General features: G+C 43.5%; 1 protein-coding gene across 6 annotated transcripts in view; it reads left to right on the forward strand.

Moving 5' to 3' along the window:
- The window catches only part of col5a3a (collagen, type V, alpha 3a), a 243,094-nt gene that overhangs the window by 161,579 nt on the left and 62,806 nt on the right, over window positions 1-18,709 (forward strand). For all 6 annotated transcript variants that reach the window (XM_060942576.1, XM_060942577.1, XM_060942578.1 and 3 more), the window contains 15 exons: window positions 2,122-2,175; window positions 2,474-2,527; window positions 2,640-2,684; window positions 5,002-5,055; window positions 5,245-5,289; window positions 5,640-5,693; window positions 5,787-5,840; window positions 15,345-15,398; window positions 15,531-15,638; window positions 15,816-15,905; window positions 16,074-16,127; window positions 17,690-17,797; window positions 17,894-18,001; window positions 18,426-18,479; window positions 18,588-18,641. In XM_060942576.1, coding sequence (XP_060798559.1) covers window positions 2,122-2,175; window positions 2,474-2,527; window positions 2,640-2,684; window positions 5,002-5,055; window positions 5,245-5,289; window positions 5,640-5,693; window positions 5,787-5,840; window positions 15,345-15,398; window positions 15,531-15,638; window positions 15,816-15,905; window positions 16,074-16,127; window positions 17,690-17,797; window positions 17,894-18,001; window positions 18,426-18,479; window positions 18,588-18,641 — 990 coding nt within the window. The remainder of the gene's footprint in view (window positions 1-2,121; window positions 2,176-2,473; window positions 2,528-2,639; window positions 2,685-5,001; window positions 5,056-5,244; window positions 5,290-5,639; window positions 5,694-5,786; window positions 5,841-15,344; window positions 15,399-15,530; window positions 15,639-15,815; window positions 15,906-16,073; window positions 16,128-17,689; window positions 17,798-17,893; window positions 18,002-18,425; window positions 18,480-18,587; window positions 18,642-18,709) is intronic.

An 18,709-nucleotide genomic window follows, 5' to 3' on the forward strand; every position in this document is an offset into this window, starting at 1 on the left:
CGCCGCCTTCACTATAAATTTTTCCCCTCTGAAAATAATATGGACCGACACCAAAGGGTAGCTGTGAACATCCCCGTGCACACACAAAACCTTCACCCCTTGTGCTCCCCCCAATGCCTCGTTTTGAACCAGGCTTTGGCGAATTGAGGTCTGATTACAACCAGAATCCACCAACGCCTGATATGTAGCCCCTTGGATACTCACCGGTATGCGATACGCTCCGGCCCGATCGAGGGCGGCCTCTGGCGCGTCGGGGATCCGAACCACCGCGCCCACTTCCATTGCTGTGCACTGCTGTTGAAGGTGGTCCGGTTCCCCGCAGCGCCAGCAAACCGGCCCGGGCTTCCCCTCTGCACCGGTGCTCTGGGGCTCACTCACCTGAGGTGGGGGAGAGACAGACACAGAAGGGAGAAACGGGAGGGCACCGCGGGTGCGGCGGGCCGGCAGGGGTGGTGCCGGCCCCCGCCTCCGCGGTGGGGGAATGGGGCGAGGACGGGACACAGAAGGAGGGGAGAGAGAGAGAGAAAGGGAAGAGGAGAGAAGAGATGTCGACATCTGCTGTCCTGCCGCCGAGACAGCCGCCAGATGATCCTCCGCCAGCTCGACTGCCTGATCCAGCGACGCCGGGCGGTGGCACTGGACCCACTCTGCGGCTCCTGCTGGTAAGCGGGCGATGAACTGTTCCAGTACCACCTGATCGACGATTCCCTCGGCGTCGCGATCTTCGGCCCTCAGCCACCGCCAGCAGGCGTCCCGGAGCTGCTGGCCGAACGCGAACGGGCTGCCGACTTCCTCCATCCGCAGCGCGCGGAAGCGCTGGCGCTGCTGCTCCGGCGTGCGCCCCACGCGCTGAAGGACAGCCCGGCGAAGGTCGGCGTAGGCCAGCCGGCGATCGGCGGGGAGCTGTAGTGCAGCCAGCTGCGCCTCTCCCGTCAGGAGGGGGAGGAGGCGCGCCGCGCGCTGCTCCATCGGCCACCCCGAGGCTTCAGCGACCTGCTCGAATAACGTGAAGAAAGCCTCGGGGTCATCCTGCGGGCCCATCTTAGTTAGGGTGAGGGGAGACGGGCCCGCGGCCGGAGCACTGGTGGGCCCCGCCGACGCGAGGAGACGCCGGAACGCCTTGCGATCTTCTTGCTGGGCCAGCACCAGGGCATCGAAGCGCCGCTCTTGTTCCTTTCGGAGTGTGACGAGCGCCTGGTGCTGGCTTTGCTGAGCCGTGGCGAGGGCGTGGACCAGGTCGGTGAACGGGGAGGATTCCATGGGGCTGCTGGGTTGGTGCTCCATTTCCCAGGTTTCGGCACCACTGTAGCTTTCCCTAGGTGTGGGTGGAGCACAGAGGACGGCAGGACAGAGATCAGGTTCAACAAATCGTTTTATTGTTTCCACTTTTCAGGGAACACAATCTGCTTAACACAGACACACGCGCACACACACACATCAGGTGTCTGGTTCGGGAGAGATCTCCTCTGCTCTCGCTCTCCCTCCCTAAATAGGGCGCGGTCCCTGGGAAGACACACAAACACGTTAATTGCTCTCAGGTGAAGTGAATCTGCCACTTACCTTCCCTGACTCCGCCCTCCTGTCACAGACCGGTGCTTGACCACGCCCCCGCTGCCACATATGCATATTGCAATTTTGTTCAGTTCAGTCGCATTTTACCAGAGTTATTGCATAGTTATCAGCAGGGGATATTGCGCTCTCAGAGCGTAATATCAGTGTGAGATGAAGCAACTTCACCAAAAGGTGGATTTTTTCTAACCCTTTTTACTAATCTTTACAAGGAGGTGCCAATAATTGTGGAGAGCACTGTAAATAATAATGTATGACTTCATAAATTTGTCTCCATTTTCGTTCTAAACAACATATTCAAATTTATTCAGATGAAAAGGTTAGAACACTATGGAAAACATTTGACATGAACCTGAGATGAGGTTAAATCTTTTAATAGATAGTGCTCACACTATAAACATTTATGAAAGTCTGATCATTATATACATGATATACGGTATTTACACCAATCATGCCACACATTTAGAAACCAAAAGTAAGCATTTGTTCCATCAGGGTCGCATTTAGCATAAACATGAATGCATTCATTTTTGGTGTCTTCCATCTCCTCAGGGCAAATTGGGTGTCCCAGGGTTACCCGGTTATCCAGGAAGACAAGGCATTAAGGTAAGCGTGTTGCTAATGCTAACTGGTATATGAAGCACAAAAATAATCTGACAGCAATGTGAAATGAGCAGTTATTGAAATTTCTTTGCTACATTAATATTTCAAGGTATCAATTAAACCAGGCCCAATTAATGGCTATTAAAGGCTCTGTTTCATTAATAGATTATCAGAGACAACAATTAATGTTGGGTTTATTTATGGTAATGTGATTTCTGAGGTTAATTTGTGGTTAATTAAATCTAGAAGTAGATTAATGAGAGGAATACGCTAATTGATTAGCCTCTGCTCTGGCCTGCAGGGATCTGTCGGCTTTCCAGGAGTGGCGGGTATGCCAGGAGAGAAGGGGAAGAGGGTAAGGGAGAGAGAAATCAGATACTCTGTGTGTGTGTGTGTGTGTGTGTGTGTGTGTGTGTGTGTGTAGCCTATATACATGTGTGCTCATTTCTAGTCCTCTTCCTTTGCAGGGATCTGCAGGTACACCAGGTGCAGCAGGTGAAAGAGGTCCAAATGTAAGTATAATAGCCCTACTCACACACACACACACACACACATTATTGTGCCTGACACAATAATAAATAATAAAGAGAGGGTTTATATATGAAAAATATGGATACTGGACACAAGTCTCTGATGACCTCTGCATTAAAACAAGCGCTTTATCATTTTTAGAGCCTTCACATACTTGTGAGGCAAATTGGAATAGCAAAGACAAGTCATCCCCTTTATCCCCTTCTGACCCCACCTTCATCTGGGAATCTGCATGGCTCAAGTTTTAATGAAAAACAGGAGCCAGGTTTCCCAGGACTCCCAAGCGTCACTGAGCAGCGTGATATACTCGGACAAAAGCGCTATCCGTCGTCTTTCGCATACAGGAGCTCACAGACAGCCATGATTGGCTAGAGTCACTTTGATGAGACTAATGCCATCCCTCCCATTCTCAAAGTATGGCCAGTTTTGCTCCCTTGGATGTCAAATGCATCCCGGCCATGGATGCATTTGACATTGTTGAGGTTTGAGCTCACAATCTCCAGATGCTTTGCTTTTGTGCAACTTGGGAGCGTACTTCAGACACTTTCTTAATCAAGAAGAAGAAGCCTTTATTTGTGTACACATGCACACTCAAGCAAAGTGAAATTCATCCTCTGCATTTAACCCTTCTGAAGCAGTAAACACACACATGCACACATACAAGTGAGCAATGAGTACGCACACATACCCAGAGCAGTGGGCAGCCATGCTACAGCGCCCGGGGAGCAGTTAGGGGTTAGGTGCCTTGTTCAAGGACACTTCAGTCCAAGGCCACCCCATGTTAACCTAACCACATGTCTTTGGACTGTGGGGGAAACCAGAGCACCCAGAGGAAACCCACGCTGACACGGGGAGAACATACAAACTCCGCACAGAAAGGCCCCCGTCGGCCACTGGGCTCGAACCCAGAACCTTCTTGCTGTGAGGAGACAGTGCTAACCACTACACCACCATGCTTCCCAAGGATAATGACTATGGTAATGTTCGTCCTTCGGGGTTGAAGATGACCATGACTTCAATTCAGTGGGTGACGGTTGTGGGTCCGGAGGTGACTGATAGGGCCAAGCCGGGCTTTGAAGGTACACCCACATGTCGTTGACATGTGATGTAGTGCGGGTGGTGATAGTTCAAGCCTTCTGTGCATCTCGTTTCTTCTGGGGCTGGGCGATATGTTTCATCTCTGCTGCACGTGCACCACTGGTGAGCTTTGCTTGCCATGGTGGATAATCCTGAGCAAGCGACTCTCAGGAGTTGAGATCGATTTCTAAATTTGAATTTGAAGTTATGACTTGCACGTGACTTGGATTAGAGTGAGGGAGAGTTGCGCAGCTGTCAGCCTCGCTCTCTCATCCTGACCTAACTGGGTCCAGGGGCAAAACATTAGCAAGACGGCTGGAGCTAGGTCGGGATTCAATAGATGGCCAACAGTGTTCTATGTGTTGCACTGTACCCTGATCCATTATCCATAACCACTTATCCTGTGCAGGGTCGTGGGCGAGCTGGAGCCTATCCCAGCTGACTATGGGCGGGAGGCAGGGTACACCCTGGACAAGTCACCAGGTCATCGCAGGGCTGACACATAGAGACAAACAACTATTCAATTTTGAGCCACCAATTAGCCTAACCTGCATGTCTTTGGACTGTGGGGGAAACTGGAGCACTCGGAGGAAACCCACACAGGCACAGGGAGAACATGCAAACTCCACACAGAAAGGCCCTCGTTGGCCGCTGGGCTCAAACCCAGAACCTTCTTGCTGTGAGGCGACAGCGCTAACCACTACACCACTGTGCCGCCCCTAGACAATCTTGTCATACACTATTACATTACATTAACTACCAGTTTCTTGCCTTGGTTTCTAGGCAACCAAAACATAGATCTCGCCAACACACTGGAGATTTCACTTGCATGCTTGGCTAGCTAATGAACAGCTGTGTTTTGACTGGGGGTGGTGCTTATTTCAAGGCCAGAAAAATGCAAATTAATGATCCATTGACTGGAAATATAGCACATTTTTGAAGGCATCTTCAGGTCTAGAAATGATAACCATTTTTTTTCATATTCGTTCCAGTAAACAAGCTACTTTGTAATTGTTTCCTTGAATATCCTACAAATACCCACATCTCCTACCTCAAACCAATTAAATTTCCCAAAGGTCATCATTAAATGAGCAAGCTGATTAATTAAACCTTAGTTGCTTTTAGGAAACTAGGCCTAGAGCATTATTCTGAAAATAGCATTGAATAAAGTCAAGCTGTGTACTGAGTAACTGATTTATGACTATGTCACTTTCACCACAGGGGTCACCCGGAGGCCGAGGGCCACGAGGAGCTACAGGAACACCGGGAGCCAAGGTGAGGAAATCTACACCTCTCTCTTTTAGTCTTGGTCATGTGTGGTTTTACCAATTCTTACACTACATCGCAACTCTATAAATAAAAAATGTAGGAGCTGTGAAAATTTGATGAAGGCTAGCTTTTCAATAAAAAATGCTCAGAATGCATGGTGAGTTTCTTATATGTTGAATTCTTTTGTTCTACCAGGGCTCATCTGGCCATGACGGCCCACCAGGTCCCACAGGAGACAAGGTACATTTTCGCTATTCGAGTAAAGAGTGTACTAAGCTTTCATAGTTTTATAAATGTATTCTTGTGCCAAATGTGCATTGATGTTAGGAACCAAGCTCATTACTGTGCTTCAGTTTGAAATTGTAAGAGTGTGTGGGTTTTATTATTATTATTATTTTTATTTTTTTGCACCTAATGGGAATGAGACAGAATACGGTTTGGCCTGCAGTTTGTTAACAGACTGGGCTTCTTTTACAGTCATGCACAGAATAAGTGCTGAACTTCTACTCCTCAGATCAGTGTAGAACAGCTTAAAAATTTTAACTTAAAATGCATTCATCTTATCTTTTTCCTCTACTCTGTTGTCATAGGGTCCTCAAGGACCACAGGGACAGAATGGATATCCAGGACCTAAGGGACCAAATGTAGGCTTTATCCATCATTATAGCATCAATGTTCCCTGAAGGGGGTCAGTGTGTTTCTGTTCTAAGTTGTTGCCATGTTTTTTTTTTTTTTAGGGTCCTCCAGGAAAGGAAGGACTGCCAGGTCATCCAGGCCAGAGGGGGGAGCCGGTGAGTCAGACAGAAAATACTTTCAGAAGCCAAAATAGTTTTATGGATTACTGTGATTGGTGTATCTCGTCCTCCATAGCTCTAGCAAGGATCGTGCTAAATTGCAATGTGACGTCAAGAGAAGGCAATTAAATCAATGCAAATCAGCCTTGTTAAAATTTTCTTTGGGAATATGGTAGATATGACCATCGAGATGTAAACATAGATGCTGCATTGGCTTCGGGTTTGTATGCCAACATCGCTGCCATATTGGTCTGGGAATTTTTTTGGTGTGAATGAATGAAAGTCAATGGTTGTTCAAACACTTTGATGGAAAATGATTAAAAATACCACACTATTGTGCTGCCTAAGGTTGTAGAAATGGTTGAACGGTAGAAACCTGTGTTATTGGAAAAACTGGATTTTATATATATATATATATATATATTGGTATTTCATAATTATGAGCACTATTATAACTAGGCTATGGTTATAACCAGTCAGAATAGGTTAATGTTGTGCTAGTAATGTTAGCTGTCTAACAGTACCTACACTACTATCAAAGTCAACGTCCCTTCCCACATGGCACATAGGGTGGTGCTGATCTCCATAGCCCTTGGCCTCTCACATAGCTAGGGTTACAGTGGGGGGCTAGTCCTCTGGTAACTGCAAGAGTTTGACTCCCCACTCGCATCTATATTGCAGCATGCCTTGCTAGACGGCAGTAGGTACCATTTTTATGATGGTCTTTGGTATGACCCAACTGTGAATAGAACTCACAATCTCCCGATTGAGAGGCGGGCACACTAACCATTAGGCCAACTCATGGTTCAACGCTACTATCCTACCAAATTAATGGTGACAGAGAAGCAGTGGCGGCTGGTAGTCTTTCAAACAGGGGAGGCTGGTCGGTTACGATATTTCCAGATTTTAAAAGAAAAAAGAAAAAACACATCAATTTTGCCCATACTCTTGCCTCTGATCTGGCTGATTGTTGGCAGGGTCACAAACTGTGAAATAATAGGTTCTTTTGGCCCATTAGCCTACTGTCCAATATACATGATGGTGGTGTTGGGGGGGTATATTTTAACATTTTATATTTTAAAATTGTGGCATGTTGTTTAAAAGTTGATCATTATTGAAAGCAGCTCTTTGTCAGGAACCTCAGCAGTAACAGCAGAGTGTTCTGGAATAGGCACAAGCACTGACCTTGGGGGGCCAAACATAGAGCTGGGTGCCACACATTTCATTCACTGACACTTTCCCTATATTTGACTGAGAAATGTTTTATTGACAATTTTGATAACCCTTCACTTTTAATCCAGGTCTGTAGTGTGAAATGTTCTCGGCTGTGTTTTTGTTTAAAAATGTTTTCCAAATTGTAGCTGCGTTTAATTCATATCCAGAGAAATATATATTCCAATATAATATACTCAGCATAAACATTTTAAATAAATTCTATATTTTTGGTCCATCCATGACATATTACTAAAGTAGCCTATTTACTGTTGTTGATGTGGGTCACCACCATATCAGTATTATTTAAAAGAAAATTCTTTTTTCTAGAAAATGTTCAGTTACCCTGTCATACCAGGTGGGAGTCTAGAGACTTCACTAACTTCCTCTCAATTGCAAGTAGAGCAAGGTTGCTGAGTCGACTTTGACCCATGGTGTTTCGGCTGTATGACTTCACTCGTTTCAAGCAGGAGAAGCTCCTCTCTACGCCTGCCGACGGAACCCCAATGCTTGGCATCTAACCCCAATGCTTGGCATCTAATCCTGCGCAGCTTTCTTGCTAGCTGACTAGCCCCCTCAACTTCAGTCACTCAAATAAACGAAATTTCTGGAACTAAGATAGCAAACTTGACAACACTATATTTGCACTTTATTTACAATGAAAATGTATACAAACTAAAAAAGCTGGTAGAAACCGTATGTAATGAATGAAATGGAAATGTAAGCTGATCTCTTACAATACACCACAGCACTTGCAAATCCGCATGGGACTGAACTGAAATTCACCGCTGCCTGTCTATATTTGAAACGATCTGTCAATCAAAGAAAATATCCGGACGCTTTCACCAATCACCAGTCTCATTGCGGAAAGCTTTGCCATGTCCCTCCCACTGTGAGGCTGGGAGTCCGGTGGGCGGGCGTTTTCGCAGTATTTGTCCAATAATCATCTTGCATTTTGATATTGACAAGCGCAGAGCTCCCAAATGCCATTGAGGTCCACTGAGGCTGGGCTGCATCGCGCTGTCACGAGGGGGAAAAACTCACGCACACATTAGGCGAACTGGGGAAAGTTATAATGGAATGATTTCGCACTGTAGTTGGGTTGAGCACATATATTTCTATGATTCTGGATCTGAAATAGTAATGATATAAGGTCGGCTATAACATAAGCCTAGCGCAATTCATCCTACACGATGTTCATCATTTTTAGAAGAGGCTGAGCCTCCTTCGTTGTCTTAGAGCAATCGCCCGTGCAGAGAAGGTAGTTTAGTGCCATGAATTGCTAATTGTAGGCATATCAGGTGAAAATTCAAATTCAGTCCAAATTGCTTGAAACTGGTCTCGTTGAATTCAGAATTGAATGCTGAACAACATACTTTTTACAGAATTAAAATGTATTTTCCAATCTTGAGATATTAGAAATCAAAGATTGAAAAAAGGGCTTATTTTTTTTATTAAACTGCCGTAATATTCTGTATGAGGATCACATGGCCCAAAATGGGCCTCATTAACCAATGAGATCATCTGTTTTTTCTTCATAACTTTTTTTATTTTTCAAGTCAAGTCAAGTCAACTTTATTGTCAAATATGCTATACATGCTCGACATACAGCACAGATGAAATTTCAGTCCTGCCCCACGGTGCAAACAAGCAATGCAATAAATAAAAATAAAAATAGAATAATTGAAAAAACAAACAAACAATATAAACAGTATAAACACTCTAGATAAGAACTAGACATAGACTAAACACTCAGACAAACAATATAAACAGTATAAATAAACAGTATAAACACTAGATAAGAACTAGACGTAGACTAAACACTCATATATATATATACACATATATATATACACACACACACACACACACACACACGTAAATTGGTGCAAATAAACAAACAGTCAAGGGCACTTGAGGTATAGCAGGTAAACATGAAATAAGCAGTATAAACAAACTAGCAGCTGTTAAGGTGAGGTAGTGCGGAATAGTGCAAATGAGCGAGGTAAAGTGAGATGCGCGGTCCCTGAGTTCAGTGTGTTAATGAACGATGAGATGTATGTACAGGTAGGTCCATAAATATTTGGACAGAGACAACATTTTTCTAATTTTGGTTCTGTACATTACCACAATGAATTTTGAACAAAACAATCCAGATGCAGTTGAAGTTCAGACTTTCAGCTTTAATTCAGTGGGTTGAACAAAATGATTGCATAAAAATGTGAGGAACTAAAGCATTTTTTAAACACAATCCCTTCATTTCAGGGGCTCAAAAGTAATTGGACAAATTAAATAATTGTAAATAAAATGTTCATTTCTAATACTTGGTTGAAAACCCTTTGCTGGCAATGACTGCCTGAAGTCTTGAACTCATGGACATCACCAGACGCTGTGTTTCCTCCTTTTTAATGCTCTGCCAGGCCTTTACTGCAGCGGTTTTCAGTTGCTGTTTGTTTGTGGGCCTTTCTGTCTGAAGTTTAGTCTTTAACAAGTGAAATGCATGCTCAATTGGGTTGAGATCAGGTGACTGACTTGGCCATTCAAGAATATTCCACTTCTTTGCTTTAATAAACTCCTGGGTTGCTTTGGCTTTATGTTTTGGGTCACTGTCCATCTGTATTATGAAACGCCGACCAATCAGTTTGGCTGGATTTGAGCACACAGTACGTCTCTGAATACCTCAGAATTCATCCGGCTGCTTCTGTCCTGTGTCACATCATCAATAAACACTAGTGACCCAGTGCCACTGGCAGCCATGCATGCCCAAGCCATCACACTGCCTTCGCCATGTTTTACAGATGATGTGGTATGCTTTGGATCATGAGCTGTACCACACCTTCGCCATACTTTTTTCTTTCCATCATTCTGGTAGAGGTTGATCTTGGTTTCATCTGTCCAAAGAATGTTCTTCCAGAACTGTGCTGGCTTTTTTAGATATTTTTTAGCAAAGTCCAATCTAGCCTTTTTGTTCTTGAGTCTTATGAGTGGCTTGCACCGTGCAGTGAACCCCCTGTATTTACTTTCATGCAGTCTTCTCTTTATGGTAGATTTGGATATTGATACGCTTACCTCCTGGAGAGTGTTGTTCACTTGGTTGGTTGTTGTGAAGGGGTTTATCTTCACCATGGAAATTATTCTATGATCATCCACCACTGTTGTCTTCTGTGGGCGTCCAGGTCTTTTTGCATTGATGAGTTCACCAGTGCTTGCTTTCTTTCTTTCTTTCTTTCTTTCTTTCTTTCTTTCTTTCTTTCTTTCTTTCTTTCTTTCTTTCTCAGGATGTACCAAACTGTAGATTTTGCTACTCCTAATATTGTAGCAATTTCTCGGGTGGGTTTTTCCTGTTTTCGCAGCTTAAGGATGGCTTGTTTCACCTGCATGGAGAGCTCCTTTGACCGCATGTTTTCTTCACAGCAAAATCTTCCAAATGCAAGCACCACACCTCAAATCAACTCCAGGCCTTTTATCTGCTTAATTGAGAATGACATAATGAAGGAATTACCCACACCTGCCCATGAAATAGCCTTTGAGTCAATTGTCCAATTACTTTTGGTCCCTTTAAAAACAGGGTGGCACATGTTAAGGAGCTGAAACTCCTAAACCCTTCATCCAATTTTAATGTGGATACCCTCAAATGAAAGCTGAAAGTCTGGACTTTATGTCCATGTCCATTATGTAACTATAACCTGAATATGTTTCAGTAAACAGGTAAAAAAACAAAATTTGTGTCAGTGTCCAAATATATATGGACCTAACTATATGTATGTGTGTGTGTGTGTGTGTGTGTGTGTGTGTGTGTGTGTGTTTGGGGGGGGACGGACTGTGAGGTTGACATATCAGATGCTGAAGGGGGGGCAGGGGTGTGTGCGAGCAGAATCTGTGGCAGGGGGCAGAGGGGGGAGGAGGGGCAGAACAGGGAGGGAGTTGAGCCTCCTGACTGCCTGGTGAAAGAAACTGTTCTTGAGCCTGCTGGTTTTGGCCCGAAGACTCCACAGTCTCCTCCCCAACGGCAGCAGGCTGAAGAGGCTGTGAGATGGGTGGGTGGGGTCACCTGCAATCCTGATGGCTTTGCGAGTAAGACGGGAGTTATAAATATCCATTAGAGAAGGGAGAGAGACACCAATGATCCTCTCAGCTGCTCTCACGATGCGCTGCAGAGACTTGCAGCAGGACACGGTGCAGGCGCTGTACCACACGGTGATGCAGCTGGTCAGAATGTTCTCGATGGTGCCTCTGTAGAAAGTGTGCATGATGGGGGCCGGGGCTCTTGCTTTACATGGAAATTGGCGGCACATTGATAGTTGTATACTGTAAGAGTTTTTCTTTTACCTCTCGGGCCCTCACCATCTCGAGATCAGTCCCCCCGTGTCACCCAGACATCTGGGGGGGGGGGGGGGGTGAGTCGCGAAAGAAAGACAGGAACCCCAAAGTAGTTCACATCTTTATTCGCAAGTCCCCCTCCCCAATTAGACAAGAATACAGAGGGTTATTATATGTGGGTGTTATCTGTGTGGATGAAATGACATCACTGTTTGATATCTGTCTATGTGTGTGTGTCTGTGTGGATCTGTGGGTGGGTGTGGGTGTGTCTGTGAATGGGTGTGTGTGAATATGGCTAGGTCAGCAAATCACATCTTAATTCCATCAATATATATGTATGTGTGTAAGTGAAAATATATCCTGTATACATTTCAGATGTTCTAACAGATATCAACATTTACCTTATGTTCTGATAGAATGTTCCAAAACACGTCTCGAGCAATGTGTCTAGCTTAGACAGAAGGTCACACAGTAACTTACAAGTTACACAGAATTCAATGCCTTCTAACTGAAATAATAAAATAGAACAGAACAGAACAATATTAAGAATAAGTATTAAGTATTAAGAATTACTGCCTTCTTGGTCAAGAATAAATATTTACAATTATTTATCCTTACAAAGGAATAAAACCTTACAATATGTGTGTGTGAATGAAACCTTCAATCATAAGCAAAATAATATTCATATCAGCGATTCAGCAATTTCAGCATTTATGCACGTCAAAGCGTGCGAGATATTTTCACAACAATTTTAAACAAGACACCATGTTTATGTCTAGCAAAGAGGAAGGTCAGGTTAGTCTAAAATAATAAAGGATCTTAAAAGCTCTAAAATATTAAAATCATAAAGTCTAACAATCCTAAATCACGTGTAGCTATAAAACTAACTTAAATCATGGCTTTAAATCTAACATATACTGAATACAAAGTTTGAAAAATTAGTAAAAAAAACAATTATGCAAGTTTGTATTTAATTAGTATGAATTATGCTAATTAGGTAAAAACATTAAATCAGTACACTCTCTTCTTCAAAGTTTCACCAAACGGCTTTATTTGTGCAATATAAAGCTGATCTTAACTCTCATTTATACATCACAAAGAAGGCGAAATCAAGGTTACTTATAAAATATTCATAAATAAGCATTGAATGTCATTCACATCTACCGTTCTCTATCAAACTAAACAAGTGATAAAAGATTATTTCTAATACCCTCTTTGTGCTCTGTAGGGTTTTGTATTTCTCAAAAGTAGGGCCTGCTAGTGTTTATATGAAAGAATATAAATGATTATTTTGGTTATTATTCACAGCTTTCAAGGTGAACCTTGAAAAATCTGTCTGAGCCACATCCAATAAACAATTCCATTTAATTGAACTGAAATTGATACTCACGTTTCTGACTTCTGTTTTTTTAATCTCATTCCAACCCCTAAGATCTCAATATTTTTCATCAAAACAACTCCAGTTATATTCTAAAATAGTTATTTATTTACATGAATCAGTTTGATTTGAAAAAATAAGTAGGTAAAGCTCTGAAAACTCACTTCAAAGTTTCCCGTGAATCATAACATCAAAACTAGCAGACGGAAAATTTTGCTGAATACTTCATCAGAAACAGTGAGAGTGAGAGAACATCCCTAGAAAAGTTATCTGATTGATATTCATGAGCAATCCAGTCAGAAACCGATCAGAAGAGAGAGAGAGAGAGAGCCTGACCAATTTCACGTGACTCAGAAATCACCGGCAGTTTCTCGACGTCCTGCAAGCAGAGAGTGAGCTCTGTTGTACCAACTTCAACCCGCCATTACTCCCAAAGTACTGAACAGATCTTAACAAGATAAATTTCTTTGGAAAGCAGAAATTATAAGCTTTTTAATTATTGTATTCACAACAGAAAATGTGTCAGATAACGGAATCCAGGGACACATGTCCGCCTGGGGGCATTTTGAGTTATTGACAGATTCAGAAAGTACACTTTCTAAGCTTTCCAACGATGCCTTCCATGTGGAGATCTGACAATATTTGAAGAATGTGTGGCCTTTTGAAAGTGTGTACTTCTTAAAACAGAAAAGGGAGAAAATCGCCCTCAAAGTTTTCCATCTCAGCTACTCTGGGTGCAGGGAGGGCACATAATGGTGCTCATTTGCATGACATTAAGGAAAGCCCTACCCCCTACGAGCTAGCACGATACTACTTTCATGTAAACAAAGATCACCATGTCAATTTTCCTTCTATGCAAAGTATGCCCAACACAATTATGAAGTACAAAAATAAGTCCTCAAGTATACTTTAACGTTTTGTGGTTGAAAAATTACTCACACCGTAAGAAAGAAAGATAGCACGATGATGACACAACTAACACAACGCTAGTTTCATGTAAAGCCTCGGTCACAACCGGCTGTACGTGCTCCTACGGCCGGTCTACATGCAAAAAACACAAGAAACGCACGGAGGGCGCGCATGAAACGCACGAGAGCGCGCGTGTGGCGTGCTGATTTTCAAGCCGTAGACCGGCCGCAGAGGTTCATTGTCATGTCAAACAAACTCTACGGGTGCTTACGTTTTTTTCAGGTTGCAAGACAAACTTACGGCCAACGCGCGTCTTTCTCCGTGAACAAAAAAAAAACGCATTGATTTGGGAAACGCCAACAATCGCACGGCCAAAAAATCGTACGTCCGGTTGTGACCTAGGCTTAACCAAACCACAACACTCTCCGTTACATGCAAAAATAACCACACAGCCTTAGATTAATAAACTTACCCCATCAGAAAGAGAAACGGCGCCTTGCACACATCAATGCCTCCGATGGAAAGTAGTCCTAGAACGGTCCATGTATCATCTGATCATTCAAGTATTCCATTCAATCTGGAAAATGAGGTTGCGTTTTTTTTTTGCTAGAAATGGTCATCTCCGATGTAAATACCGTGCGTCTGTTTGCTTCGCGGTGTTTCAGCTCCTCTGCGCTCTGTTTAGCTTGCTCATTCCATAGTGAAATTACATGCCTGTATGCAGCTTAAGTAGCCACGAGCTCAGCTCGTATCATACAGCTGATTCGCGAAAAAAAACAAAACAAAAAACTTAAATCATCATGTGAATGGCCCATATGGTAATTTACCCACACCCCCCAGCAGGCTACAGTCCTGACAAAAACGAGACAATTTGCAACAAAAAATGTATGCTTTTCCAACAGAACAATCTATTATCTGAAATACTGATTGCATTCTTCAAGATCTCAACTTGCACATGATGGAAAAAAACAAAAATCACAAATTTCGAAAAAAAATGCTTCTTTTGCGATTATCTCGGATTCGTTTCGGCCAACATGTGTCCCTGGATTCGGTGAGGGGTCACAAATATTCAAGCGTTAAGCAATGACAGATTTGGAAACTTAGATGAGCGTTTGCATGGACAATTTTCACAGCATGGCCAGCGAGCGTCTGATACGCCTACTTATTGACTATCTTGTCTGAAATGCCATCTTTGGAGTTATACATCGCTGTAAAGACTAAGGATTTAGCTTTTTAGGTGATATCTGTATTACTGTCTTCTCGATATAGTTATTGAAATATAGTTATTTGAATGTTGATTGCCAGAAACTGCAACAATTAGCCTACCCTAGCCTGCATCAACTGCTGCACAGGAACAGTTGCCAAGAGATGAAGAGGATTAAATAACGTTAAATCATAGATATCTCAACACTCATGGTTGCCAAAGTATTTTTCAAATGTAGATTGTAAACCCTTAATTGTAAGACAACATTTATGGAAATTGGTTGAGAAATGTCTATGTTAAGTGCCTTTTTAGCTCAAAAGACCCGTAGCTCCCTATTGACTTCCATTGGTTTACAGGTCAGCGTTGGCTGGACCAAGATGGTGGACACTTGAATATATTCCACCCCAAAGAATCCAGCGGCAATGCATTGTCTATGTTTATATGTCTACAGATATGACCATTGCATTTCTTCACGCAGGGATTCCAAGGGAAAACAGGACTACCAGGACCTGTCGGAGTGGTCGGACCTCAGGTGAGGCTGAGTACATGAGGCAGCCAAACAAACACTTTGGGTCAACATATGTTGTTTAAAATGTGCTTTACAAATGTATATTCCATTTATTCATTTTGAGATTTCAGATTCATTTTGTGTGGTTTCTTTTAGGGCAAAACTGGAGAGACTGGACCAACTGGGGACAGAGGTCATCCTGGGTCACCAGGACCTCCTGGAGAGCAAGGTCTGCCTGGAGCAGCAGGCAAAGAAGGTGCCAAAGTAAGTGAGCACCACCACCACATTCCTTGTCGTCATCATCATCATCATACATCACTGTCTGGTTAGAAACAAGCCACATCCACCATTTTTCCCAGGGGGTCTGGAAGATGTTCCTGGTGGCTTTCAATAAGGCAACAAGCTGTTAGCTTGAAACTGAACAATCTTTCTGGTTTCCAGGGTGATCGAGGCCCCTTGGGGATTCCTGGAAAGAGTGGCCCTGCTGGGCGCCGTGGGTTTAGAGGCAGTCGAGGCATGCCAGGCGCCACGGTATAACACACATCAACTCATTTGATCTTGCCTTCTCCTGCAGCAGAATTGGCAGTGTGCACTGTGTAGAGAACATTCTTCATAATACATAGCAGGAGTGCTATAGGCAAATAGCCTTTCATGATGTTTGAATTTTTCACTGTGTTTGTGGTTTTTATGGATTGTTAGGGTGCTGCTGGTTTGAAAGGTGAAGAAGGACCTCCTGGTGCTGCAGGAGCAATTGTAAGTGCTCTTTAAGTTGGCCAGACTTAGAGTCAATAATGTCAACTAGTCTCGAAAATGATGTCAGGAAAGACAATGGGGGAAAGACTATTGTCAGCAACAGGCAGTACAAAAGAGCTAGAACAGTGTTTAACATGATCAGCAGGAACTGTGTCCAAAATGATGTCAGGAGTGACAGCAGAAACAGACTTCAAAGTGACCAGTAGGAACACTAAAATAATCTAAAATTATGTGAGAGAGGACATTAGGGACATTGTCTAAAATGATGTCAGAGAGGGCATTAGAACAGGGTCTAAAATGATGTCAGGGAGGACATTAGGAAAAAGGGTCTAAACTGTTGTCAGAAAGGACAGCAGAGATAGTGTCTAAAATGATATCAGAGAGGACACTAGAGCAGGGTCTAAACTGATGTCAGAGAGGACATTCAGGACAAGACCTAAAATAATGTCAGAGAGAACACTAGGAAGGGTGTCTGAAATGATGTCAGAGAGGACAGCAGAAACAGTGTCTGAAATTATGTCAGAGAGGACATTAGGAACAGTATCTAAAATTATGTCAGAGAGGGGGGGCGGCATGGTGGTGTAGTGGTTAGCGCTGTCGCCTCACAGCAAGAAGGTCCTGGGTTCGAGCCCCAGGGCCGGCGAGGGCCTTTCTGTGTGGAGTTTGCATGTTCTCCCCGTGTCCGCGTGGGTTTCCTCCGGGTGCTCCGGTTTCCCCCACAGTCCAAAGACATGCAGGTTAGGTTAACTGGTGACTCTAAATTGAGCGTAGGTGTGAATGTGAGTGTGAATGGTTGTCTGTGTCTATGTGTCAGCCCTGTGATGACCTGGCGACTTGTCCAGGGTGTACCCCGCCTTTCGCCCGTAGTCAGCTGGGATAGGCTCCAGCTTGCCTGTGACCCTGTAGAAGGATAAAGCGGCTAGAGATAATGAGATGAGATGAGATGTCAGAGAGGACATTAGGAATTGGGTCTTAAATGATGTTAGGGATGACATTAGGAAAAAGGGTCTAAACTGTTGTCACAGAGGACAGCAGAGACAGTGTCTAAAATGATATCAGAGAGGACATTAGAGCAGGGTCTAAACTGATGTCAGAGAGGACATTCAGGACTAGACCTAAAATAATGTCAGAGAGAACATTAGGAAGAGTGTCTGAAATGATGTCAGAGAGGACAGCAGAAACAGTGTCTGAAATTATGTCAGTGTTAGAACAGGGTCTAAAATGATGTCAGAGAGGACATTAGGAACAGTATCTAAAATTATATCAGAGAGGACATTAGGAATTGGGTCTTAAATGATGTCAGGGATGACATTTGGAAAAAGGGTCTAAACTGTTGTCAGAAAGGACAGCAGAGACAGTGTCTACAGTGATGTCAGGGAGGACATTAGGTACAGTGTCTAAAATGATGTTAGAGAGGACATTAGGGACAGTGTCTAAAATGATGTTAGAGAGGACATTAGGGACAGTGTCTAAAATGATGTTAGAGAGGACATTAGGGACAATGTTTAAAATGATGTCAGAGAGGACAGCAGGAGCATTGATCCTGCAACACCTTTCCACAGGGTGTTACTGGCGAGAGAGGGCCTTCTGGCCCAGCTGGTGGGATTGGTCTTCCTGGCCGTGCTGGAGGAGTTGGACCTGCTGGACCAAGGAGCGAGAAAGGGGAACCAGTAAGAACCTGAAAGGACTTTTCTGTACAAATTTAGAGCATTCTGTTCAAGTCAGACTAGGTTTTCAACTCATTGTACATTGATTTTCTTCCTCAGGGGGAAAAAGGACCTCCAGGTCCTGCTGGACAGGATGGAGAACAGGGAGCCGTTGGTCTACCAGGACCTGCTGGACCACCTGGTCCACCTGGAGAGGATGGTGATAAGGTGTGTGTACAGTGTACTTGTGGAATAATTGATGATGATCATGTGACATGCCGAACATTAAAACCAATGAGCAGAATTATATGATTCACTTGACCTCAGTTGGCAAGTTTACTGTTGTACTGATAATATATGAAATATTCATAGGGTTACTTAACATCTACATAAGCCCTTCATGACTGCTAAAACATTTTGAAAGGCTTATTCCACCTGACCTTAGTTGTCATGATGTTAGTCTTATGTTGTTGACATAACACCTGAGACAGGTGACTTAGAGCTGATGTCCATTCATAAATTCCATAGCGTGGCTTTAGCGTCAAAAATCTGTCGCTTGACTCAAGTGTTGTCATGTATGTAGCTCTGTGAACACCACCTGTAATAAAGGCTCATGGTTTTTTATAGTGTTTATGTGTATATGTTCCAATAGGGAGAGAATGGAGGTCCCGGACAGAAAGGAAGCAAAGGAGACAAAGGAGAACAGGTACTGTATGAATGACTTCATTTGAATGTGTGCGTTAATGAGATTTGAATGTGTCTTTGTCATTAAGAGAATGACAAAATCATCCTACCCTTGTTTATTGTTTCTTAGGGGCCTCCAGGACCAACAGGAAGTGTAGGGCCTATTGGAACCCCTGGACCACTGGTCTGTCCACCATTTATAATTACTGACGAATGCAAATGATATATATTGTAAATAATTCTAGAACCATT

Source organism: Neoarius graeffei, chromosome 16 (genome assembly GCF_027579695.1).
Source record: "Neoarius graeffei isolate fNeoGra1 chromosome 16, fNeoGra1.pri, whole genome shotgun sequence".
Classification (NCBI taxonomy): domain Eukaryota; kingdom Metazoa; phylum Chordata; class Actinopteri; order Siluriformes; family Ariidae; genus Neoarius; species Neoarius graeffei.